This window comes from Saccostrea echinata, unplaced genomic scaffold, assembly GCF_033153115.1.
Source record: "Saccostrea echinata isolate AGI-Se365-2 ecotype Australia unplaced genomic scaffold, CSIRO_AGI_Sech_v1 ptg000016l, whole genome shotgun sequence".
NCBI lineage: Eukaryota > Metazoa > Mollusca > Bivalvia > Ostreida > Ostreidae > Saccostrea > Saccostrea echinata.
The window spans coordinates 28,161,800-28,174,428 of NW_026889765.1; the positions used below are offsets into that span (position 1 = coordinate 28,161,800).

At 34.4% G+C, this 12,629-nt stretch overlaps 1 protein-coding gene across 1 annotated transcript in view; it reads right to left on the reverse strand.

The window, feature by feature from the left end:
* Nucleotides 1-1,572: 1,572 nt before the first annotated feature.
* The window catches only part of LOC133188620 (NALCN channel auxiliary factor 2-like), a 37,368-nt gene continuing 26,311 nt past the window's right edge, over nt 1,573-12,629 (reverse strand). The window contains exons 2-3 of the mRNA XM_061324117.1: nt 3,244-3,415; nt 1,573-2,152 (exon numbers count right to left, since the gene is read on the reverse strand). Coding sequence (XP_061180101.1) covers nt 1,896-2,152; nt 3,244-3,415 — 429 coding nt within the window. The 3' untranslated portion in view covers nt 1,573-1,895. The remainder of the gene's footprint in view (nt 2,153-3,243; nt 3,416-12,629) is intronic.

Here is a 12,629-nt window from a genome sequence, read left to right on the forward strand (position 1 = left end):
ATTAAGTATATCATTTGATGTTGTTTTTGGAACGTCTTTCAGTGACTGTGTGACTTTTGCTTGAGTTTGAAAGCTCTTCAATAGAAAGTAGTCTAAGAGTAACCTAAGAGTCTACAGATCTTTTTTATTACCATATCATATTTGGTTTTGTCCATACATAAAAAAAGATTTTTCTTTACTTTAGTTATGTCGTCCCGAACGAAATCGGGCGAAATAATGTTTTTGCTAGACCTAAAAGTTTGTTGAACTCGCATATGGCTGGAAGAATCTTAATGAAATTTCACAGAAATGATAATCACAAACTCTTGATGATGTGTCATGAAATTTTCAAAATAACCACCGTTTCCATTGAAACACATGAAATATGTATTGTATGTATTTCATTTTTCTCAGTAACTGCTCAGCCAAACCATTTTGAAACTTAAGATCTCCGAGGATTGTGCATTTCATTCTGTCAATGAACGTGTTTTATATCAAGAGAAGGAAAAAAAATGGAATCGGTTGTACAAAATTAGTCGCTATTTCGTGGAAAGAATTAACGAATTAGTTGACTACTAACAGTTCGCTAGGATATCTCCCGGGAAATGAAATACCCTGGTAGTTAATTTCATGTGGTAGTTGTGTATTGACATTGTTCAGGGACGCTGTCTTGCAAAGTAATGTGCTATTTTTTCCCGCTTTTTTCTGCAAGTTTTTGTTTCGCTTGTTCTTTATAAAAATGTTGATTTGACTTTTAATTTAGATAGTGAAACATTAATTTATCTTAAATAAAAAATGTACCTTAAGGGAGCTCTAAACACTGCTCACCAAAGAGTTCTAATTCTATGGTAGTTTTATGTAGAAAGAGTGATCTGCCCTTTGAAGTAAAAATAATGAACACAATTTGAAATAGAGTGTTTTTAACATCATATTAGTCAAGGATAAAGTAATTGAAAAAGTTATTTGCATGTATTTTCCCAATGTTAGTAAACAAAAGTGATTTTCGTTCTCTATTGCTTCATTGTATTTGAACATTTTTTTTTCTGTAGAAATATGTCAGGAAATTAATCTTGAAAATGAAATACATGTATAAAGTTGATATGTAAATCTTTACATGATACAATTTTCTCAAAGTTCAAAAACATTTTTTCAGTGTTTAGAGCTTCCTTTAATATTTTTTATGTTTTTTGCCGAACCGAAAGAAAAACTATTCCGCATCATGAACATTGTACATGTAATATACTTGGAGCGGACAGAGACATGCAGACAGACAACAGATAATTATTGCACCATATCTTCACAAATTTAATCCCTATATAGACTGTCTGTATAGCAAAAAATATTGATTTTGAAGAATGTTCTTTTGTTTTCCATCCATCTGTTATCAAAGCATGTACAATTATATTACAAGTAGAATTTATGCCTTAAGTTTATATTACCATTGAAAATGAGCAGTATTTTGAATCTAGACCCTCTAAATTATGAAAAAAATAAATAAAATAAAAGCACTCTGTCCAGAATGATGCTGATATACAAGCCAAACGAACGTAAGATTTAATATAAAAAAAAATAATAAAACAAATTATAGACAGCAAACAGTAAATTAAAAAAATAAAAACAAACAATATACAGAGGCCACTTGTTCCTATTAATAATATAATTTGTTGTAATCAGCACGTGTGTATAAACATTGTTATTGTGCAGATGAACAAACATACTACAAAATAAAATAAAATAACTTTGCCAGTTTGAGGAGCAACTCGGTAAATGCCTTATTGCTCAAAAAAAAACCCACACACAATCATCACGTGAGACCAAAACTATATAAGAAACGCAACACTTCACACAAACAGGCTCACGCACGCGCATTCACTCCCAACTCAGTCACTACAACACCTAAATAAACAACTATTCCATTAAGTTAAACCTATAGAAATAAATAATAACAATGTCCTAACAAGGTATAGACCAATTAGATGCACACATATCCTTGTGAATGAGTTTGTACAAATGGAGCAGCAGGAGTTACTTTCCGTGGTATTTGAATAGAGGGCAGCACTGAAGTTGTGTCGTGACGGAAAATGACGAAGACATTTTGCATTATTTTCGTCTGTTAAATAACACTGTTTGTAACATTGCTCCGAAAGACTTGGCACCATATCCGATGATGGATCTACAGAGAAAAAAATGTATTACTTTTAAAAAATAATAATTGACAAATTCTGTAGAAAATACTGAGTAACTATCAAAATTCAAAACAGTTTACATTTGTACAAAACAATCGAACACTCTGGCAAATTCAAATCATTAAGCAAAACTACCACAGAAGATCGATCCTGTCGGACTGTTCAAACCATGTACTGTATTACAAGACATACAGCCAAAACTTTAAATATGTGCGATTCTATTTACATGTACCAAGCAAACTAAGGTTAAAAAATCAGATAGAAAAAGTACAGCGAGGACAAATTGACAGAGAAAAAGCAGCTTCGACTACTAGTATAAAGAATACTAAAAGTGTATTATATTATTATTTAATGGATGAAAACCGAGAAATCCTGGTTTATTCGGGTGAGAATTCTGGGTTTATTTGGCAGCGGGTTCCTGGGTATATCTGGAATGAAAATTCTGCCAGTGGGTATCTACGGGATTAGAATCCAAGGTGTTTAGGATTAGGAGTCAGGGTTTACTTTGGATTAGAATTCAGGGTATGATGAAGAGACATGTAAGATTTTTGGGATTCCAGTATTGAAATGAAATAAGTCATAAAATGATTTATACTAGAGCACTTTATACATAAGAACCCTCTATACACTGCACCAAAGAGTTCCGATTTTTTATTCAGTTAGAGTAATCTACCCTTTGATCTAAAGAATTACTCAATCTGTAATCAATTCAAGCATTGTTCACATTTTATTAGGCAAAGATGAAAAGATTGAACACTTTATTTGCATGTAAATTCCCCAATTTTAAAAGTGAATTAATGACTTTTGTTCATATACAATTCATTGTCTGTGAACATTTTTTTTTCTGGGGGTAAATTTATACTAGGTAACCTTGGTTGAAAACCAAATAGATAAGTTCATTATTAACACTTTATGAAAGATAAATTTCTCAACGTCAGAATTATTTTTTTTTTAATTTTTTTTTTAAGGTATAGATGTCTTTAATATCATTTCTCACTTGATTTAACCATGCTAGCTGTTCCATGGCCAGCCCGCTGGATCGATCACGAGTTGGTAGTGCGTACAGACAGTTACCCACCTTTGCATATAAAACTAGGTTCCCCTGCATATGTTGACTCGGTCAGAGGCTTGAGAAATGGACACTGTTTTTCTACTCCTGAGCAGAAATCATCACAGGGAGGTAATGAGGAGGGAGAGAGCCGATTATACACGGGAATATTTTGTGAGCACAACCAGAACTTGTAAGCCTCCTGAAATCAGATAGAAAAAAATATTCATTGAAAAAAAAAGGACAGATTGCTGGTTTACAAAAATTAGGAATAAAACAGCATAGAAATGCGTCACTTTTATAGCCCCCCCCCCCATTTTTGTTCTCCTTTATTTATTTATTTTTTTTTTTTTTTTTTGGCGGAGGGGGGGTACACTTATAACATAATGACCCGAGTGAACAAATTTTTATCTGAACAAGCTCTGATTTTTTTCCCTTTAAGGAGAGATGATACTTTCATTTTTAAATCACAAAAATAACAACCACATTTATGATTATATCAGTAAAACGAGTGTTTAAAGTGTCATTTTTCTTTTATAGTTTCTCAGTAATAACCTAATAAGTGGTAAATTTTTTTATAGCTTTAAAAGGGTGAATGCAAAAGTTAGAAATCTAATATCACAGAAAGCTTACAATTTCTTAATATTTTAGAGATCGATTTGATATATGCATCATTTATCACCAAAAGCAAGTACAAAAATGATACCTATATCCTCCATTCATCCATTTTTGGTTTGTATTACGTGCCCTTAAATCATTCCTCAAACTTAAAAGGCAATTATTTTCAGAAAACCTAGAATCAATTGGATATTTTGTAGTCTTATAGATGATCTGAAGGACATTTTCCCTAAAATTTGCAGACTAAAGTAAAACTTGAAATTCTTATATAATGCAGGCTTCATAAGGAAGCTGTTAGAAAAAGTTTACACTGCAAAACATCTTAGTGTAGGTATCGGTACCCTTTTTTTCTAACAGATAATCCATGGACTTTTATCTGACCTTATCCTTTTCCTGAACGTCATAATTTGAAGAATTAAACTGAATATTTACTTCTATTTTAATTGTTATACTCATAAAAGAAAGTTTGCATATCGATTTGACGACAGACAGCTGACTTGTTCTAAGAGGAATTTTACAGATTTATATCTTATGTACTGCTTAAAACTTAACAGCTGGTTTCAGGGCCAAATTTTTAATTAGCTTCGCTATCTTCTGAGGATGCTTGCACTTTTATTTGTTTCCGGGGGGTTTTTTTTTCAGAAAAAAATTACTTCATTTGTAAGAGTTAAATTCCTATTTCTTGTAAGAACATGGACACCTGGCCGACCTCATCATTGATCAGATTCCATATTTTGTCACTTAAAAACGAAGGTGTTTTAAATGGCCCTATATACTAGTATACATGTGCATAATGTCTTTTACAAATTTACAAATTCAATTGTTAATAAGTACATGACTAATTATAGTTTGTCTTGTACTCATTAACAATTGAAAATTGTAAATTAGTGAAAGACAGTAATGTACCTCATACGTTTTCACACCAATTACATGTACAGTCTGGACGTTTGTGTGCACAAGCAAATCGTCCGGATTAATGAAGCGTCCGGATTACTGAAACACAAATTTCGTCCGGAAGTTGAAGCGTATGGATTATTGGTGTCCGGATTAACGAAGCTCCACTGTTTAAATTTCACCTCAGTGGTAAGCTTCGTCCTTCATGTGAACAGACTTGAAGTCCCTCATCCTCGGATGTTTGCTGAGAAAGGTTTTCATTTTTAAGAAGTCACTAAAATGATCTGGTTTTCAGAACGACAATTGTTTTCGCAAAAGGTGTGATCAAGAGTTACTAAAGAGATTTTCCTAATAAAAGGAACAAAAACAGTTATTAAACCCACATGGGTGGGGTTAAGGGCAACAGGCACCGCTGTGTTATCACAGGCATGTTCGGGGAAATCGGAAAATATGAGAACAGATTTAATAATGATAATTTCACGCAGATATATTACTTCATTGATTTTCAGCGATCCACAGGCATCGACCTGTCCATGTGGACAAACTCCTAATGTAGACTTTACAATATAGGCCTTCAGATTTAAGTTCGGTCAAATCTGAATTCAGTACAAAAATTCGTCATAAAAAAAGAACCATTTAAGATGAATATTTACTTCAAATAAGATATCATTATAAGTGGGTTAAATACAGTATTATTTAGCAAAAAGATTGAAAGCTTGCAGCTACATGTCTATAAGAAAAGTATAGAGACTAAAAATTGTGAACCAGGAGGAGAACAAAAGAAGGCTCAGTCATTGACGACTTTCGGTAAAGCCAGGCGCGGATTCAGACGGGGAAGGGGGGTCTCGGCAAGCGTACCCCTCTAAAACAAAACAAACAAGAGGCCCATGGGCCACAACGCTCACCTGAGTAACGTTGGCTCTGCTGTTCTTCACTAGATTTTCCGATTGTAATGCGTATTGTGGCCCCACCCTATCCCCGGGGGTCATGATTTGAATAATTTAGAATCTTCACTACCCCAGGATGCTTCCTTGTAAGTCTAAGCTTTTCTGGCCCAGTGGTTCTTGAGAAGAAGATTTTTCCGATATATTTCAATGTAAAACTTTGATTCCCCATTGTGGCTCCACCCAATCCACAGGGGTCATGATTTGAACAATTTAGAATCTACACTACCCTAGGATGCTTCCATGCATGTAAGTTTCAGCTTTTCTGGCTCAGTGGTTCTTGAGAAGAAGATTTTTTAATGGCCCCACCCTATTTTTGTCTTTTCCTGATTATATCCCCTTGTAAGAGGGCTTGGCACTTCAGTTTAACAATTTAAACTCCCCTTCACCCAAGAATGCTTTGTACCAATTTTTGTCAAAATTGGCCCAGTGGTTCTTGAGAAGAAGTTGAAAATGTGAAAAGTTTACAGACGGACGGACGGACAACAGGTGATCAGAAAAGCTCACTTGAGCTTTCAGCTCAGGTGAGCTAAAATTAGATATTGTTTACACTGGCATACATCGATGTAATACTGGTAAAATATCAGTCATTTATGTGTCAAATAAGGTTCTCAAATTGCTGATTCCCAGGAGCTTACGGGGGCTTCGCCCGCAAGGCCCTAAGTCTAACACTGTTCTTGACCCAATGGGGACGTCGGTGGTACCGAGACCCCTCGCAATCTAATAGTGCCTCCTTTAATGCAAAATCCTGGATCCGGTCTGATAGGGCAGCTTATTTATGATAGTCATGTAATGAAGGGCACTTCATTAAGGAGGCTGTGTTGTCAAAAAATTATCCACAAATTACCCAACAGAGCAATCTGAACAATATGATTTTTCTAGCCAGAGACTACTACTTGCATGCATCTAGTAAAGAAATATTAAATGGTCGCCCGCGTGGCGCTGTGGTTAGAGCGTTACCGTTTGCTCTAGAGTCGTGGAGTTAGGAGTTCCAAAATTCCACTGCGGGACGCGGAGACCGGTTCCCGTGTCGAAGTAGGTGCTGGCACGAAAAAGATGCCTCACTGCTTAAAGGCAGTAAGGTCTAAATTTACAGCCCTCCACTGGCAAGTGGTGGCGTCTCAATATGAGTGAAAATTTGTCGAAAGGAGTTAAACAAACAAATTATATTAAATGCCATTTACTATATATAATTTTATACAGAGCTCTTCTTTTCCATTAAATAGTCTAAAAATGACCATGACCATCCAGCTTTTTACCCATTAAACACAAAGGAGATGGCATGGGTGAACATGACGAGCGATAAGCCTATAGTGTGACAAACATGAAGATGAAAAATTAAATTTCAATTATATCAAAATTTTCCTTGATATTTCGTCTAACATTAAAATATACTTTATGTAAAATATCTACAATTTGCAAAAATCCCTCAAAGATTGAAATTATTTGCCTGTGAAATATTAGACACACACTAAAGCGGGCAAAAAAGGGCCTTTTCGCATACTATAGCACTATTTTTCGATATGAGTGGTTCTTCGCTCCACCTTTTTGAAAGTTAATCCTCAAAGTTTGCATAAAAATATACATTTTTTGGTTACCAAAAATATGGACCCACTATACCTTAAAAATATACTTTTATGACATAACATTCGCTTCTTTTCGAGAGATACTTGAAGTCCATTAAGGACCCTCTATACACTAGAGGAAAATATTTTTTGGACATTGAGAAAAGTATAGTGTGTAAAGGTGTAAGTATTGAGCTTATCTATCGCATTTTCAACATAGGGTGCCTTGCATTTACCCCCAGGAAAAATGTTCAAAGACAATGAAGTACTGATGAACATAAATCACTGTTGTTTACATAAGTGGGCAAAATACCTGCAAATGAAGTGTTCTATCTATTCATCTTGGCCTATAAAAGTGTTATGAATGCTTGATTTGATCACAAATTAAGTAATAAATTGTACATTTCAATTTATCTTATTCTTGATCAAAGGGCAGCTCACTCTATTTGCATAAAAATACCACAAAATCAGAACTCTTTAGTATGCAGTGTATAGAGGGCTCTTAAGTCAAGGTTCATATCACAAACATGATTTAAATGCCACTCTTCGTCAGGACTTGTGTAGTCTAGTGGTTAGCGTGCTAGTCTCGAAAGAAAATGATACTCAGGATTTTCATTGCTAGGGTTCGAACCCCACGAATACCACATTAATTTTTTTAATAAAAGAATAAATTTTGCCGAGAAAATTTTCCTTAGAAAAGTTTTGTTTATCACAATTTCATAAATTTCAATAATGAGAACTTTATTCTAAATATTAAATTCACAAACTGAACATTATTTTTAATTTCTGAAGCTATAGGCTTTCTGCACGCTATGTTCGCCCATCTCCTTTAGATGAAAAACAAGTTTTCTATCGCCCGAATTTTCTTGGACTTCTTTCAAACATGAATATCAGCACTATAGGAATACCGCCATATAACTATTCACACTGTTGCATCAGATGTATAGAGATCCTTTGAGAGATTACTTTGTATTTAACCTAAAGAATATGAAAGAATATCTGGGATCTCGTGTAATGTGTACTTTTTCTCATTTACGTACGATTATTATACCCACCCACCTCCCTCACACTTACACAAAGTTTTCGTATGACCATGGGGGAGGGGGAGGGGGGTGTCATGACGTTAAATCAAGGTCATTTTGGCAGTCCAAGGTCACTAGTACTTTTAGAAAATAAATGTATAATTCCATATCCTGGCCATATCTTGCTAGTAGTTCTGGAGGCTCATCCATAACACAAAGATTTCACACGACCTGAGACGTTAGGACTTTGATCCAAGTTAATTTGGGCAAGTTCAATTTGACAAGTATCCATATCTTTTTGATAACGAAATATCAGATGAAAGACTTTAAAAAATTGCAGCATATGGTAATTTTTTTATGAGCTCGTTCACAGTGCAGTTACCTGTAGTTCATTCACTAACAGAAAATAGTTTATGATGGAATTTCCTTGAATGTTATTTTTGTTCTTTTCTCATTGAGACATCTATACAAAGAGTTCAGATGCTAGTAAACATGAGCCTTAAGCTTGAAAATATATAAGCAGGAAAGGGTAGGGCGGTGTTCTCGAAAGCTAAAAATCTTGGAATACAATGAGGGTATTAGGAGGTTCCTTTTGATGCTTTGCCAATAAAGGTCTTTATGAGGCGCCTATTCGAATAGGTGATATCACCTATTCGTGCTGAATAGGTGTTATCACCTATTCGAATAAGTGATATCACCTATTCGAATAGGTGATATCACCTATTCAATTTGAAATTAGTGATATCATCAATTCGAATAAGTGATATCATCTATCTGCATTTCTTACAACAAGAATTAATGAATTCAATGCTCCCTTCCTCAAGACTATCTAGAATTCCATTGGAACCAAGCAAATTCGGGCTGTCCGGATTTCCCCTGTATTTTAGTCCGAGACATTTTAAATACCTTATGTTATAGATCCCTGTAAAGTTAAATAAATTTAATAAATCATACCCAGCTGGGGTACAACAGATGGCATACCTTTCTCTCTTTATTATGTGAAGGGGGGCATTTTCCATATGGAACAGTTAATATGCGTTTTTCACGATTTTTCCTATAGTATACATGATAGATGAGTGTAATAAATAAAACTTGTGAGCAAAACATACAACAAGTTCCGGGTGCTTAAAACTAAATGCGAAGCTGTAATTCATTGTCTCCAAGAACACTAAGTTATAAAACGAAAGTGAAAGTAAATAAGACTTAAAGACTATAGTCTTGGGAGCAGTTGTTATTTCATAAATAATTTAAATAAGTGATATTACCTATTCGAATAAGTGATATCTCAAAAATGATTAGGTGATATCATCTATTCGAATAGGTGATATCACCTATTTGAATTGGTGATATCACCTATTTAATTTGAATAGATGATATCACCTATTCGAATAAGTGATATCACCAATTCAAAAGGAATAGGTGATATCACCTATTTGAATAGATGATATCACCTATTCGAATAAGTGATATCACCTATTCGAATAGGTGATATCACCAATTCAAATCAAATAGGTGATATCACTTATTTGAAAAGGTGATATCACCTATTCAAATAGGTGATATCACCTATTCAGAAGCTGAATAGGTGATATCACTTATTCGAATAGTTGATATCACCAATTGAATAGGAGATACCACCTATTTGAATAGGTGATATCACTTTTTGGCTGTAAATAGCAAAACAGCGCCTCATAGGTCTTACTTAAAAACGATACAGTTGCAAAACCAACTGTGGAAAACCTAAGAAGCTATTTAAAATTCGCTCCATAATGGTACTTGTTAACTCGTCATATATGTAGGCCCCTATTAAAATAGTACGCTTGGAGCAAAAGCCCCCCCCCCCCACACACACACACACATGAATACATTGGCAATATATCGTGATGACAAGCAACCTCTGTGAATGACAGGTTTGTTACAGATCACGGAATTATAACAATCCATTACATCTGTCATTAACAGCTGTGTTACTGCAGGAAATCGACGGGTTTGCATGCATTGCAATGCATCTTTTAATATATACTTTTTACACTATAATCTCTTTGGTTTTCTTCTGGTAAATTTTATTTTAAAGAAAGAATGAATAACTATAATTATTATTATTTTTCGGGTTGGGGGGATCTTCAAAATTATGAAAGTGCTTAGATTAATATTTGTATATAAACTGTGGCATACACGCACAAGCTTAAGCAACTGCTAATTCTAGTAGTCATGAATAGGTGATTTCTAGCTAGAACCCCTGGTTTACAAATGGCCATACAAACTACTTAAATCATTTTCTAGCTGATGTACAATCTATGCCAGCTTTCCAATCACGAAAGGCATTCTTATGACTTGGAAATACTTGTTCAATGTGCAATCTCTTCCCATAACTGAGGTTAAAAATTCTTTATGCCTGTATTTCTAGTAGTCATATGCAATAGATCTAATATTTATTTTGCTCAAATACAAGCACTCTTCATGCAGGAAGCAAATCCCCTCAGTCTACTCTTAGACTAACATTCACATTTGAATAAAATGGTTTACTGGCAATGGAATTTTAATTAGTCAATGTACTTTAAATGAAGAGAAAACCACAAGATTTCAAAATTCATTTGCAAAGTAGATAGAATCATACAAATTTTTGCCTACATTCTATTAAATTCATAAATTATCTTTCTTTAAATTTGTATACAGTGTTAGCCCCAGTTTTCGCAGAAAGCCATTTCCCCCCTTATACCTCTCTGTTTTTATTAGACTTTGCATGTGATCTACGACGGATCATTATGCTGCGTCTCACATGTGGCTTATTAATTGGTTATTGCTAACCGGAAACGTTTACGATTGGCAAAATGTGAATTATGAGAGGGACTGATTGGCCGATCGTGATGCCTATAATTATCGGATAGTGTATGCATCATTCTGTGAATTCTGAGAATACTGTAACATGTAGGAAAATCCATAAATCAAATTACGTACCAAAATTAATTTAAAACACAAACACAGTTACAAAACATCAGGGAATAGTTTTACAAAAGGATATTTGACTAAGAATACAGATCTCAGTTGTGCATTTAAAAATCACATTGTTTTTTACTGCAAGTGTCATTTATTAGTGTACAGTAATGTACAATTTAAGCGAATCAATTTTTCCACATCATTATACACAGTCATGTAATTATTAACAAGAGGCCCACGGGCCTTAACGGTCACCTGAGTTATACAGCTCTGTTAAATATCATACATGAATAATCAAAGGGAAAAAACTTCTCAAAGTAGAGTAAAAATCCCTCTGCATATTTAAAAGACCATGCCCAAACCCAAGAACCCAAAACCCAGTGGTTATGAATTTCACAAATTTGGTAAAAACATCTTTGCTTACATGTATTACAACTTTGTACTTAATAAGCCTGCTAGATACCCAGGAGCAGAGAATATTCTTTTAAAATGCATTTTCATTACATGATCAAGACATTTTCATTACATGGTCGAGAGAGCCCTGTCCTAACACCTGAACCTCTGTCTCAGGGGCAATAGGTCACCGGTGTGATTCAGGTAACCTAGAAAGGTACTAAAAAATTTGCAAGATAATAGGATAAACCTCCAGTATTCTCTCGATCTCTTTTTTGTCTTAGCTTTTCAAAAGAGCTTCTTGTTAATTAATACAATTTTAATTGCATAGGGGCATTCAGATATTCATTTTGGTAAAAATACGATAAAAAAAAAGTTCACATTTTTTCCTCAGTTATCATTCTTTTTCAAAAATGGGAAAAAAATATCAATGAAGTTGTAAAATTTTCCTATTTAATCAGACACAAAAAGGCTCGTTTTCAAAAGTTGCTCTTGATCATGGAATTAACTTTCGCTCGAACAATTAAATTCCCACTGTACATTCATAAATCTTTGTCTCTAGAAGAATCAGGTTTTTTTTCTGTCAGAATTCCCAGGGATGTGACAGCCAATCAGGGACCAGAGACACGGGTTTTTACTGTACATAAACCTGGTCGATGGTTTGGCGAAGAACAGCTAGGGGAAGTCAGGTCCGCAAAGAATGCATTTATAATGTAAGAATTTAATTTACGAAACATTTCATCGAAAGGCCGCTACGAAATCAATGAAATAACATTAACCAAGTTACACAACATTCGACTTTGCTTAAATCCTGAAGCATATGTAAACCATGGCATAACACTCCCTATGTATTTACATAAACTGTAGACAAATTCACATCCATCGCCATTGTTTATCGGAGTCCACGGATTATAAAATGTAATACAACGTGAACAATTTCTCCGATCTTTGGCTTAATTTACATTCATATAATGCGATGAATGAAAACCTCTGGGGAAATCCGAATGTTTTTTGACAGTCTTCATATTGATCAATTACAAAAA